At 39.2% G+C, this 15,270-nt stretch overlaps 1 protein-coding gene across 1 annotated transcript; it reads left to right on the top strand.

Annotated features, from left to right (window-relative positions):
• Positions 1-287: 287 nt before the first annotated feature.
• On the top strand, positions 288-14,928 carry GRM5 (glutamate receptor, metabotropic 5; the record flags this gene model as incomplete). The annotated part of the gene is made up of 3 exons (XM_010181713.1): positions 288-456; positions 3,773-3,899; positions 13,989-14,928. Coding segments are annotated over 3 exons (1,236 nt in total), but the record flags the coding sequence as incomplete, so codon positions are not given.
• Positions 14,929-15,270: the final 342 nt, after the last annotated feature.

The raw sequence follows: 15,270 nt of genomic DNA, 5'->3' as shown, positions 1-15,270 counted from the left end.
TTCTATTTAGCTCAAACCAGGACAGTGTTCAGGGAACTTACATGTTGATAAAAGAAAACAGATTAAACAGGAAAAATAAAATTACATTTAAAAAAAAATTAAAAGAAAAATAAAGATTATAAAATCACAAAAAATATTGGGAGAGACTCAAGGGCAAGCATAATGCTTGAAATTTCATCTTGTTTATTTCAGCGAGCTTGATTTTGACTGGATAGTGTTCCTCTGATTTGAAATGTTTTGTGATGCTCTCCTCAATTCAGCTATAACTCCCCTTTGTGTTTCCAAAGATATGAAATAATGAATTTCAAGAAAATGGGGAAGGACTACTTTGATTACATCAATGTTGGCAGCTGGGACAATGGCGAGCTGAAAATGGATGACGACGAAATATGGTCAGAGAAAAATAATATCATCAGATCTGTGTGCAGTGAACCCTGCGAAAAAGGCCAGATAAAGGTAAATATTTTCTCCATTTACTTCGTTCTTGTAGAATGCATAGCCTTGAATTTTGAAAGCAAGTTTTCCTTGACTCTTACATGGAGACAGTATCCCACACCTTCATTAAAATGTACAAACTTCTGTATTTAGTTTTTACTCATATCGTAGTCATCTCACTATTTTTTGAAGTTGCCATTTTCTTGTACTTCTTTATCTATGAACTGCTGACTTTTTTATACTTATATTCCAAATGCTTTAGAACAGGTATTATTTGAGGCTTTTTTGCTGTACATTTTTACATCATCTGATTCAGTGGATTGCACATCCCTGACTGGGACTTGTCAGTGCAATTGCAGGTAAATTCTAAATAACAATTGCTACTAATTCAGTGTTAGACAGAGACACCTAAACTGGAACATTATTGCTCAGACCTGTAGTACCATCATAGTATCAGTCTGTAGTATCATCACAGAAAATCAGTAACTACTGCTACTTAGAACTTCAGAAAATATAAGTAACTTCTTTTTTTAATTATGCCTGTTTTATTGTTTATTATTTTCCCAGGTTTTTGATTTTTTCTTCCTCCCTTTTCATGTTGCAGTGAGTAAGGAGGGTAGATGAATCTGTCATATGTTAATTGCACTCTGTTATCCTTGAGCATGCCATGACACCCACTGCTGAGCACTTAAAATATTTCAAGTCTTTATCATGCTTTTCAGCCATTTATATAAAAACCTGTGGACTGAGGGGATAGGCACGGACAACAGAGTGGCTCAGATGGAAAAAAATGCATCCGTCTTCAGTGTAGGCATATACAGTTATATCAGGTTTCTGAACTTTATATGCAATGGAAATAATATATTGACAGTTAAGATAAATGTTGGTGTAGAAATACATCTTTATCTTCACTGATGGTAAAAGGCACCCAGCCAGAACAGTTGCTTCAGATAAGCACATAACCTTCTGCAGATGCATTAGGGAAAGTGGGATGGATTACTCCCACAGTAACTATACAGGGGGCTGATGTTAGCCTGCTCCAGCCACAAATTCACATATATGAGAGGATGGAGACGGCCAGACAGATTATAACTTCAGAACTGGGTAGCTCTGAGTTCTTTTATGGTCTGTTGCCACAACACTGGTGATGAGAAGGTGAATCTTGTGGTCTTCATTAACACCGTTAATGCCCATGCTCTCAAGGATTCTCCCAAGAGGATTCTTCACTATGAAGCCAATTCATCCCACATGTAGACTAATGCTTGAAGTCCAGTGTCTGAAATGTTCTTTATGCTCCTTGTTAGGTTGTTGATTATAGATCTCTAGGTTTACTTCACAGTCCTTTATCTTCATCATCTTCACAGATGATAGGGAGAGCTTGACCATGCCAAGCTCTGTGGTGTTTTTCCTGCAGAATCCTGTGGGACTGAGTTATTTGAAACATTCAGTTTAATGATACCCAACACTCAGAAACATTTGGTACATCCATTAAAAGGACTTGATAAAATCCAAACACAACCCAACTCTATGTATTTGAAATAGTACAGACATGATTATTTAATAAATACAGGTTAAGAGAATTGCCCAGATGACAAGGGACTGGGAAAATAATTGTTGTTGTAAAGAGAAGTATTTTTGTTAAAAGGGACACAAAAGGTTCTTTTACATTTAAGTGATACAACAAATGTTCACAAAATGAAAAATAAAAGGATTAATAAATAGCTGACTGGACAATTAAATTAAAAAATGTCTGGCCTGATTCTGAGTAGTGGAGAACAATTTTTATTTCTACAGAAGGATATATAATCCTTCTCTGGATTACCCCCCAGTTAGTGCTGGGTAAGAAATAATCAGTGTACCAACTTTCTGACAGATTGTTCAATTTCCAATTACTTTATGGAAGACTCTGATTTGCTGAAAAGTTTAACAGAAAACTGTAAATGAATTGTTTTGATAAAAAGTTTAAGTGTTTTGATCATAACATATGGTTTCTATTTTGCCTTTTCATTTTCTTGAGTATTTTATACGTTGCAAAATTATGGATTTTTGTAATGGATCAAGTTTGCCAAAATATGTGTCTAAAAATTAGTCCAAGCTTTCTAAGAATTGATTTTCCCAGACACAAGAAAATATGTCATTTGTACAGATTTTCATTCTAGTTCAAAATGAATGAAATCTCAAGATGTGAATTCTTCCAGAGGACAGATATTCTGCTTTGCAAGTCGCTCTAGTCTCAAGACTTGCAGAGCAAATAATTTATGCTCCCATGGCCTTTCTGCCACTTTAGCTATTCAGATGTGGCTTTTTTTCTTTTCATACTCTACAAATAAAACAAAACAGAACAAAACAAATTTGAAGTTTTCAATTCCCATACTGCTGATGAAAGATATAATTCACACTTTTTTTCACTGCAGCATTGCAAAGAGCAATCCAGCTCTTTCTGATTTCACTCCTTTGCATTTAATTTATAAAAATTACAATAGATATTTGGTTTTGAAACCACCTTCTAAATTCATCATTGCAAAGATACATAAGTCAACCTGCTTTCCATGCTATAATTGAGAATATTTGTTTATAAATAGTTGGAAAGAGCAGAGAGACTGGGAATACTTTATTTCAAAAGAAAGACATATTGATAAGAAGCACAGATGCTTTCAGCACCCAGAGATGATAAATAAGGATCTTGAAAAATCTGCATCTCAATCATGAGCATGCAATAACATTTGGCAGTAAATTATAAAATGGGAAATCAGGTCAGATGTTAAAATGGATAAAGAGAACATTCTCACTGTTAAATGTTAATTAGACGTGGTAATTAAATAATTCTCGAAAAGACGTGTTTGGTTTGATGTCTGGAAAAAATCAGTTTTAATAAATCACTCACAACTGGATGAAAAATAAGCACCCAAAAATCTTTGGGTAATGAACCATTAGGGTATAACATGGTTGATATGATTCCCTGTATGGAGCTCAGTGGAGTGAATTATGCCTTGAGTATCATGCATTGGCCTCTGCAGGAACATTGCCATCTATGAAATTTCAAGTTTTGATAATTCGAAGAGGGAAACATCTGTCTTATCGTCATTCTGTACCTCCACTTATACTTCTGTGGGGTTGATGGTTTCTTTCTTCTGTACATACATGACAGGAGAACTGAGAACTTGAGTAATATTTTGTATAAGCCAACATATAATGCAAAGGAGCTCCCTTTAAAATAAAATCTATAAGAACCCAACTTTATTAAAAAAAAAAGAAGACATTAAAAAAATAAAGTAACAACTGGGGTAGCATGAATGCACATTTATGCTGCTAAACCAGATGTCAATTTTTGTCTCAGGTGATCCGTAAAGGAGAAGTGAGTTGCTGTTGGACCTGCACTCCTTGTAAAGAGAATGAATATGTATCTGACGAATACACATGCAAAGCCTGCCAGCTCGGCTCCTGGCCCAACGAAGAGCTCACAGGTAAATAAGTTGTGGCTGTACTTATACTGTCAATGAAAATTGTCATCTGCTGACCTGAAGAAACAAATGCCAGATATAAGTGAATATAAGGACTGTTTCAGTCAGATTGAACCAGGAGATAAAGCTGAAATTTGAACTGAGACTGGTATTTGTCATCTTGCCTCAGGAATCATGTAATTCAGCTGCTTTCTAAAGACTTGAGTTACTAGCTCTAGAAATTTAAAAAAAAACCAACCTCATTTTGTATTCAATCCTGTCCTAACATCTAACCGGAAGTGCAGATCTCATCCTTCCCTAAACAGGTAGAGAAATTAAATCCCTCTCAGAGAAATTATTAAGGGTGGTCAAATATTAGAGTTTTATTTTCATCCTAAGTAGCTACAGAAAAGCCGTGCAATACTTTATTTTTTAATCTTAAAAGTTATGATCTAGTTTTTGTAGTTACTTCTGCTATAAAGTAGTTCACCAGAGAGCCTGCTAGAATATAGGGTCCATGTTCTCCTTTCCATGGCACAGATCCCTATCCTTTTGCAGAACACCAATTCATTTACTTTAAAGGTAAATTACTCCAGTACTTGTAACACACAGCCTCTCCTTTTTATGACTAATAGACACAATTCAACTATTCAAATAATCAGTGCACACACCACTTCAAAATACTGTTCTCATTGTGCCGGGGTCTATATAGACAAGGGGAAAAGAGACAGGTTATTTCCCAGAAAAGCTCATAGATTTGATTTACTTAAAATTTCTATGAATGAGGGGAGAATTGATTAAGGTGAAAGAGAGGGAAGACCAGAGAAAAAACAGTTTGCTGAATAAATTCATATAAATAGTAGAGTGTCGGGCAGGGCTTGGCCTGTAGGCAGATTTATATACATAAATTTAAAACTTTCCTGGAAAGGAATGCTCCATTGCTGTAATACAGGGGATAGGTTGCCTAATTACTGCAAAATTATCATTTAGTCATGAAGCTAATAGGGTATTTTTCAGAAAAAGTCAGACGTTAAGCTTTCCCCAAGAAAAAAACTTTTAACTGAGAAAATGAGAACAGCAATAAAATGGATTTGCAAGTGCTCCTCTGGTTCTTCTCCCCCAGCCCAGCCTCCCTGGACACTCAACAATGAGCCAGCAAAGCCCTCTCAATTCATGGAAAGCTCCAGAGGAAAAAGGGGAGAAAAAGAGACCCTTTCCCATGTGTCCCATTTCCCCAGAGCAGAGTAGTGAAGGTGCAGCAAAAGCTCAGGTTCATGTCCCAACTGGACCATCCAGAAGCCTCCATTGCAGGGACCAGGCCACTGCACCAGGCTGGTTGTTTTTTGCACCAACTGGTGCAGCAAATGATCAACTCTTCAACCATCATCTCTTGTCTGAGATGTGGCAAATCATAGCTTACCCAATGTAGATCAGCTGGAAAAGGAGCTGCTACAAGTCAGTTAGGAGGGAACTTGCTCCAGGTTATTAATTGGACCAACAGAGGACCCACCTCTGAGACATCAGTGATGGGAACTACCCATTGACCTGGTGAAGTCTGGGCAATTAGCCTGTAAGCACCATATATGAAGCGAAGTGGGGCAAACACTTCAGACTTCCAACAGCCAGAGCAGGTCCAGAGCAGGCCACAAAGATGATCCAAGGGCTGGAGCACCTCTGCTACGAAGACAGGCTGAGAGAGTTGGGGTTGTTCAGCCTGGAGAAAAGAAGGCTGTGGGGGGACCTTATAGTGACCTTCCAGGACCTGAAAGGTGCCTATAAGAAAGCCACGGAAGAGCTGTTCACTAGGGCATGGAGCGATAGGATGAGAGGGAATGGTTTTAAACTAGAAAAGGGTAAATTTAGGTTGGATATGAGGAAAAAGTTCTTCACTATGAGGGTGGTAGTTCAGTCGCACAGGTTGCCCAGAGAGGTGGTGGAGGCCCCATCCCTGGAGATATTCAAGGTCAGGCTTGATGGGGCTGTGAGCAACCTGATCTGGTACCAATGTCCCTGCTGAGTGCAGGGATTGGACTGGATGAGCTTTAAAGGTCCCTTCCAACCCAACACATTCTGTGATTCTATGAAATAGCCACCAGGATGGCCTTCAGGCTCTGTGCTTTGGGCTGGCTCCCCTCTACAACCCTCTACTTGCTGTGCCTCAGGCAAGGCATCAGTCAGGGCTTGTGGGAGGATTTGCCCTCTGAGGATCTTGCTTTGCTCTCAGGATGGAAGAGTGGGTGAGGGTGGCACCTCAAAAGCTCTTGTAGGTTGAATCAGTGAATTTCCACCCAGCTCTGATAATTTTAAAGGAAAGCAGTTGTCTTTAGTCAGGCCAACTGCTTTGCGTATTACATGAGCTGCTACATTTTGCAAACCATTCATCTAACTTTAGACATGCATTTTATGTCTTTAGAGGGACCAAAGCCAGTATGCACATGAAAAAAACCCTTGATATCAGTGCCAAGCAATGTTCCTCAGGAGATCTAACCCTTATTCCTCAGCCAGGCACAAATTCAGCAGGCACTTTTTGGAAACTGAACCCTCCCTTTGTCTCCATGAGCACAGGTGATACAATACGCACTCCTAGTAGTAGGACACCTTCACTATAGCTTCACAGCTGTGTATTCCCCACCTAACTTACTATTCACAGGATGGCTGGATCTTGTCGTCTTTAACTTTGTATCAAAAACACATTTTAAAAGGTCTATTCTCGTCTTATTTGTACAGTATATTGAGGTATCTTTTTAATAATTTTAGTCTTAATTTTTGGAACTTGTAAATAAACTTGCAAATCTGCCTCTCAGTCTTGTTTACAGAATAAGACTTAGCAATAAACGTGAATTAAAAGTTAGGAGAGGGAGATGTATTTTGTATTCTGGCAAGGAAATTTCCCTTCAGTTTTCTAAAGCACACACCAGTCTCCTTGAAATGTCCCTGCATCTGATACCGCAGCACTCTGTGTTTCTTTGCTTCTTGATAAAGCCATGTCTTAGGTAATGTCAGCTCCACAAGGCTACACATATAAAAAGCTCATTGGAATAAGTCTTCCTTGGGTGATCACCTTCAGATGAGAGTCCTGTAAATTTAGCAGCCACATGCCAGAGAAGGCTTTCAATGTAGAGCTGCACTTTGCTGTTTGCCAGAGATCTGAACTTGGATAAAAACGCTTTTGGAATCCTTTCTTGGCTCACACAACAAAACATTGCTCCATCTTTCTTATGCTCCATGATCAGCATCAGTTTTGTGCCACAAACTTCACTGTATATAGTGTAATGGCAGATATGTTGTTCACAGAAAGGAAGAGAGATTAATGCTTTTTTTTCAGTTACTTGTGGAATATCAGAATTCAGATGCAGGAGAGAAGAAGACAGCAGGGATGCAATATGTGTAGGAAAACAAAGTTATTCTCAAAAAAAGAAAGAGACCTTTGAGATCTGAAATACAGAAAGGTACAGGAATGACAAGTGGGAGGAAGAGTTTGTCTTGATAAAATCAGTCACTGGAAAATATCTCCATTTAGAAGTGAAGCTGAGGTGAGAAAGGGAACATTTAGCTTTTATTTTATTTTAGATTTTATTTTCTTCACATATTTCAGCACCATTGCTTGTGCATACAACATTCCTCAGGGACCAGGCTCCTCCTTGGACAAAAAGTTATTCATTCTCTTCCTTTTCTCCAAATTTGCCTGTACCATCCCAACATGAATCACAAGCCATTTCCTTCCTCCTGCTTTAGTATCAAGATGTGCTTTCCAATCTACTGTAACTCCTCTTCTTCCTCATGCATTATGTTAGCAACATACCTGTATTGCAGAATAACTTCATACATTAATATGGCCAGTGGGGCTGAGCCATATATTCAAATAGAGCAGGAGAAACTCATGGATTTAAGTCCAGAAGTATATATTAACTACTCCAGTATTCCTCAAAGCCCTTCTTTGCATTATATTCACAGTGGAGGGAAGAGAAAGCGACGCCAGGCGTGTTTAGATACAAATAAAGGGAATTTATTAACACCAAGGACTCAACTTCAATGCAATTAATATTTCAGTAATTTGATGAGAATGGCTTTTTGGTTCTTCAAGAAGCTCTAGTGACTTTGAGAACATGGCCTTCTGTGTTCAAAAAGGATGCCTCAGAAAGACCACATAAGTTTTGTTCAGCTTTCCCATATATAGGAACATCTTGGTCCAGTTATCCCTAGAGTCTGTTTAAGGACATTTTTTTAGATAGGAAAGAGGCAATTATTCCCTCTTTCTGTGATTTGAGGACAGCATACAACAATAACAGAAACAAGTTTTGTCTAGTGACTGCAAGGGAAGTAGTTGATATTAATCTTAGTGACACCTGGATTATCTTCAGGCTGTATTGACATTTTTCTCAGTCTCTGTGTACTCCAAATACGCTGGCTGTTTGATTTTCTTAACTGGATTCCCATAGAAAACAGGAGCTGAAATATTTTACAGCACCGGAAATGTTTTATTATCTATCCATGGATAAAATTAAATATCAGAAATGTGTATTTTTACTACAGTTACAAAAATGCTGAATAAGGAACAGTAAATCCAGGATAGTGGCATCATGATCTTGTCTGCCTCTCTGATAGTGCCAGGTAAGAGCTGGAGTATCCGAAAAACCTTTGAATGACTGAAAAATAAGGGCACCCCCCCTCTAAGTGACACAACAGCCATTTCAAAGGGATCTGACAACACTGATGCTTTATCCCATTTATCCCAATGCATTTATTCCTTATTCCTCACTGAGAAGTGAGTATGACTGCATCTCGCATCCCAAGGGCATTGCTCACACTGTCAATGAGACATCATCCCCACCATCTAGGACAGCCCACTGCCATGGGGAATATTTGAAAGTATTTGAAAATATTTGTAAATATTTTCAAACAGTAACTTCTCGTTGACATCAAGCTGCTTTCTTGTATCATTGCTTGTGATAAATTTATAGCCATTGGTAATTTCAACAGTTGTCTTGACAGTTGTGAGCATGAGGAAGAACACAATTTAGCTTGTGCTGACATCAATTTTGCTGCTGCAACATTACTAAAATTTTGCTTTTAACCATAATTGGTAAGGCTGTGATTCAGGCCAATAGTAGAAGAAGGACACAATTTTTATCTGCTTGTATTTAGCATTATAAATGCACATCAGCAGAGATAATGTCCAATTTTCACCCTGTGTCCTGCCTTATCTCTTTTCCTTTTATTTTCTACTCCAAATGAAATGTAACCATTTCCACAGCTCACTCTCACATCAGCCTCTTGGCAAAGTAGTTCAGGCTCAGGTGAGTTGTTTCAGGAATATTGAGCTCAACAAACAGCTCTTGGAGGCTCCTGGGCTGGGTAAAGGGGAACTTGCCAACAAAGCCAGAAGGATCCCCTTGTAATTGTGCCTTACATTATGGAAATTTTGCTGAAAATGACATATTCCGAACAAAACATTTACAACACACAGAGCCAGCATTTTTTCTTGGTGAAACTTAAATGAAAACATTAGAGCTAACATAAGGATGGACCCGATTGCTTCAATTCATCTGTTGTCCCAGTCATCCTGTGCATTTGCGTAATTAAGGAATCATTCCTCTCAGAGTAAATTTAATTTATTATTCCAAGATTCATGGCCTTGCCTTTTAATGCAATGCACAGCTAAATCAGTGTATTTGAGTTACTGTATTTGAGTTATTAGGGACTTAGGCTCCTGAGTTACAGATGCCCCAGCTTTTACAGTTTACGATGTGACTGGTCCCAACTCCTGCCCTGCAGAGGTGGCAGAATAGAGACATAAATTGTCCTCAGCTGCATCTGTTGACTGTGTAAACCCACCTTCACTGATGGTTTCAGTAAATGTGCCAGCCTGGGAGCTACAACAGAAGAAGCTGCAGAAGAAGCGAGCACATGGGCACCTCCACATGCCTTGCTATTGTAGCAGCTATGAAAGGTCTCACCAGAACAGGGCAAAGAGCTGATGACCACAGTAGTATACCGTAGCACCAGAAATTAGTAACAGAATGTTAAAGATGTCCACTCTCACTTCAGTTGGTCCATAGTCCATGTGGAGGTCACGGAGCTGCTTTCTCACCCAGAGGTTAGGAGAGTGTAATCCTCACTTTTTCCTTGTCAGTTTGGGTACTGATTTGGAGTTTTATTAAAAAACTGAGACTCTCCCTCACAACTAAGATGTGGCTAGGGCTTTTTTTATGTTTCAATCTCAGTGTTTGAACTCCTGCTATGCTTCGAAGGATCTGTGAAATGTTAGCAAGAAAACTGAGCCTTTTGTCAAGGGATTTAACTCACTATCCAGGAAGCCACTCCACACTGGAAAATATTTAGGACTTACTAAACCAGCAGTAATTTTCTGCCAGTTCTAGTGTCCATGTGCCGATTCAGTGAGCTTTAGCTCAAAATGTTGACTTAAGAGATTTGTCTGAATTCCCTTCCCTTTCCAGAGTGCATCATATTCACAAGCCTTAGTCTGTCATGTTTACCTTTGGAGCTAGTTTAATTACACATTTTACATTGCCTGCCATGAAAGGGACTTTCAGTGCTAAGCTAACACAGTTTTATGGATGCCGAAGGCGTGGAAAGGTCTCTTAAGTGTCAAGGCTATCATAACAAATTAAAATTAGTTGGGTAGTTGACAGTCCAGAAGGGAGAGCCACCCTCCAGGAAGACCTGGACAGACTGGACAAGTGGGCTGCAGGAACCACATGAAATTCAACACGGACAAACGGAAGGTGTTGCATCTGGGAATACATCATCCAGGAATGCAGCTGAGACTGGGTTCCACCTGGACAGAGACCAGCCCTGTGGAAAGGGACCTGGGCGTCTTGGTGGATGACAAGCTCAACAGGAGTGAACAGTGTGCTGCAGTGTAAAGAAAGCCAACAGGATGCCGGCTTGCATTAAAAAGGGCGTCACCAGCAGAGATAAAGAAGTCCTTATCCCTCTCTACTCAGCACTGGTCAGACCACATCTAGAGCACTGTGTCCAGTTTTGGTCCCCACTATACAAAAAAGATGCGGACAGGTTGGAAAGGGTCCAGAGAAGGGTCACAAGGATGATCAGAGGACCGGAAGAGCTGCCGTATGAAGAAAGGCTGAGAAAATTGGACCTGTTCAACCTTGGGAAGAGAAGGCTTGGGAGGGACCTTATCACCATGTACCAGTATATAAAAGGTGGCTACCAAGAAGATGGAGACTCCCATTTTATGAGGAATCACATGGAAAAGACGAGGGGTAATGGACACAAGTTCCTTTTGGACAGATTCTGACTGAACTCCAGAAGAAATTTTTTTACCATGAGATCAATGAGACACTGGAATAATCTCCCAGGGGAAGTGGTGGATTCCCCTACACTGGTCAGTTTTAAGAGTCAGCTTAAAATGGTGCTGACTCCTCTCGTTTAAATGATACTTTTACCTTGAGAGGTTGGACCAGATGATCCTTGTGGTCCCTTCCAACCTGGTATTCTATGATTCTATGAAAACAGTGTCCTGATCAAATCTCCAGAAAATATTATACAGTTCTTCATATCTGTGAACTCTTTTCCCAGATAAGCTAATTTTAAAGCAATATGAAAGATCAGAAATAAGCGATATGTTTACAAAGAGTATGCAAGTTACTAACAGACCCACGGCAGTGGTCTATTTACGTTTGTCTATTTTCATGGCAGCTCTACAAGAGCTCTCCTCATTTGTGGCACAATTTAGCCCATCCCTGAAGCACCCAGATGTTTTATAAATATCAGAACTTTCTTTTTCCTTATACATCCTTGTCTGTAATTTGTTGGTGATTTTTGATGCTCCTTTCAGAATTCCTTTCCTTAGCAAGTTGAATGAGACTCTTGATTTTTATATTGGCTTGTCTTGCAAATCACACGTGTATCTAATACCTTGCTCCCACTGGCTACGTTTCTGGTTATAAGAACGCAGAGGCAGCTTTATGTCAATTTTACTGGGGCTCTGGTCCCAGAAACAGCACACCGAAGCACTGAGTAGAAAAACCTCTACACCTGCTCCAAATTGGATGGGCTCCTAACAGCCTTTTCACAAGCCAAAGATTGCCTCAGCATGCTGCAGAGACCACAGGACAAGGCTGCTGGCTCTGTTCCACCTGGAGTTTTGGAGCCAGCTATGAAAGAAGACTTTCCAGGTGCTTGGAAATCATAAAATCATAGAATGGTTTGGGTTGGAAGGGACTTTAAAGATCATCAAGGGTCATCCCCCATGGGCAGGGATATCTCCCACTAGACCAGGTTGCTCAAAGCCCCATCCAGCCTGGTGGACTGTATGGCAGGATCTTGTCCAAATCACCATTAAGCATACACTTATTCAGGGGATATAAAAGAGTTACCATTTTTCAGCTTTTATCTTGGTAAAATCCTCACCGTCAACTGAACCTTCACTTGTGGTGCTCTATTTTCTGTATTTCTTTTACTTGATCTTGTTGTCCCTTTCTGCAAAGTGCCACTGTCAGAAACCATTAGTTGCAAAACTGCTACATGAAAACCTCATTGCCTTATGAAGACTATCCAGTCCTTAAATCTTAATTGAGGAACAAATCATTGCACAGTTTAGCATTCTCCTTGTAAAATATACCCAGTGACGGGAGAAAAAATGGGACAAGTTTTAAACTATTTTCTCAGGTAGTTTATTAATGTAAAAAGAGTTTAAAAAGTCTGAAACTAATAAGAAATGATTGGTTGTGATTCACCTCTGCTGCACCATTTGAAACTGGGCAAAATTCAGTTTCTATATCATTGCCTGCGCTTAAAAGCCAGATGTTAAATAAAGACCTTTTCTCTTCAAATTTCTTGTCCAAGAACATATAGTAATTATAGAAGCTGATAACAGTTTCCCCAAAACATTAATTAAATTTTGGTAAAATAAGATGTAGATTTAGAGATCATTTACTCATAAAACTTACTGGGGAAGAACCCACATGGGGATATCTGCACACACCAGAGTATATTTTCTGGTTTCAACTCTTCTTCCACTGCTCTTACTGGTATAAAATACTGATTTTAATAATGTGATTCCTGTGTTACATTAATCTTGATGAGGTCAGAATGAAATACTGTGTTTCCCTCACACTGAATAAGTAAACCCTTTAAAACCAACAGGAGTCAAATAGGTACCATGAACCAATGCTAATAAGAGTGTTTAATAAAAATGTTACATTAAGACATGGCAATAATTTAATTATTGCAAAAGAAAATTTTACACACCAAAGCAGTTAAAATATGGATGGAAAATTAATCTGTATTTAGTAACCAAGAGCAAAATTCTGTTACACTGGAGTGGCTACAAATTTATATTGTTTAGCTGCATTAATATCAACAAAGATTTGTTGACCCAAATCTTTCTGCAAGAATACAGAACTATCATCTGCCTTGTACTTTTGCTACACAATCTATCTGAGCATATCGCCATACTGTAGGCACTATTTTTTTATACTATTAATTGTCTAGAGAAATAGAATACAGAAATACTGAGAGAAGAGAGGAGCTAAGCCCAATGTCTACCAATGTCATCTCATGGAATGATTTTTACTACTAAGAATGTCAGTGACACCTTTGGAAAAACTAAGTTCCACTGAAAACAAAGGAAAAAGCAAAGAATAGATCTTGCATGTAGAAATTCTCTCCATAATCATTAAACAGGTAGCAATATCCTTCATAGTGTACAGTATAATTAGTAGGACTGACATCTGGTCCTTTAAGTGCAGTCAGTATGCAGACAACCCTGAAGAATTTTGCACGGAGGAAATGCAACTTGGTTCTGAAATTTGTTCATAAATTAGTATATGTTAAAGAACTCAGAAGGAAATATTCACTGTGAAGAAAGGCAACTTATCTTAATCAGCTTGGCCATTTTTTCAGTCATCATGTTATATTCCAGATAAACTGTGTTACTGAAATAAGCTGTTACTGAAAAGTATTTATTGTGCCATTATATTAGTATAATCTTAGCCTACACTCATTATAATGGCACCTTCCTGAAAGACAAAAAAAAAAGAAATATCAGCAAAACTTGTAACTACATCATTAACGAATCTCACTCCTTTGTACCTCAGTTTACCTTCTTTTTTTCTTTTTCTGTAGGTTGTGACCTCATCCCAGTCCAGTATCTCAGATGGGGTGATCCTGAACCAATTGCAGCAGTTGTTTTTGCATGTCTGGGTCTGCTGGCTACCTTGTTCGTTACTGCTATATTCATAATGTACCGTGATACTCCAGTGGTCAAGTCATCCAGCCGAGAACTTTGCTACATCATTCTAGCTGGCATCTGCTTGGGTTACTTGTGCACTTTCTGCCTCATCGCGAAACCTCAACAGATTTACTGTTACCTTCAACGAATTGGCATTGGCCTCTCCCCTGCTATGAGTTATTCTGCTCTAGTAACTAAAACCAACCGCATCGCAAGAATCCTGGCTGGCAGCAAGAAGAAAATTTGTACAAAGAAACCGAGGTTCATGAGTGCCTGCGCCCAACTGGTTATTGCATTTATCTTGATATGTATACAATTAGGCATAATTGTTGCCCTCTTTATAATGGAGCCACCAGATATTATGCATGATTACCCCAGCATCCGAGAGGTCTACCTGATTTGTAACACCACCAACCTGGGTGTTGTAACTCCCCTTGGATATAATGGATTATTAATTTTGAGTTGCACCTTTTATGCATTTAAGACAAGAAATGTCCCAGCTAATTTCAATGAAGCAAAGTATATTGCCTTTACAATGTACACCACCTGCATAATTTGGCTGGCTTTTGTGCCAATATATTTTGGAAGCAACTACAAGATAATCACCATGTGTTTCTCCGTGAGCTTGAGTGCCACCGTGGCCCTCGGCTGTATGTTTGTCCCCAAGGTTTATATCATCCTTGCTAAGCCAGAAAGGAACGTACGCAGCGCATTCACCACGTCGACTGTGGTCCGCATGCATGTAGGGGATGGAAAGTCATCTTCAGCTGCCAGCCGCTCAAGCAGCCTCGTCAACCTCTGGAAAAGAAGGGGATCATCTGGTGAAACCCTTAGGTAAAGCTTTCTAATGTGGGAGCATGGGGAAACAGTTATGATCTTCTGAGAGTAACTAATAGTGGAATTAGGGAAATATTTTAATTCTCTTTGCCTCCACACTGGGAGAGGACTGAGTCCTCTCTCCCACATCTGTAAGAGTTTCAGGTTTGATTTTACTCAAAACACTGTGCAAAAGGAGGGATCAGAGCAATGAGCTAATAATTACAGGGCTGGAAGTACTGGCTGTGTCAACTATACACTATGCAGGAAGGGAAACAAGACCTTAGGAGAAAAAAAACAACAGAACAAGAAATAGAACTCGTTGCCTTGTCCTGAACGCACCCATTTACGATCTCTTTC

Source organism: Mesitornis unicolor, unplaced genomic scaffold (assembly GCF_000695765.1).
Source record: "Mesitornis unicolor isolate BGI_N332 unplaced genomic scaffold, ASM69576v1 scaffold52343, whole genome shotgun sequence".
NCBI classification, from domain to species: domain Eukaryota; kingdom Metazoa; phylum Chordata; class Aves; order Mesitornithiformes; family Mesitornithidae; genus Mesitornis; species Mesitornis unicolor.
Note: the sequence above shows the minus strand (reverse complement) of the source record. Positions and strands in the feature narration are given on the sequence as shown.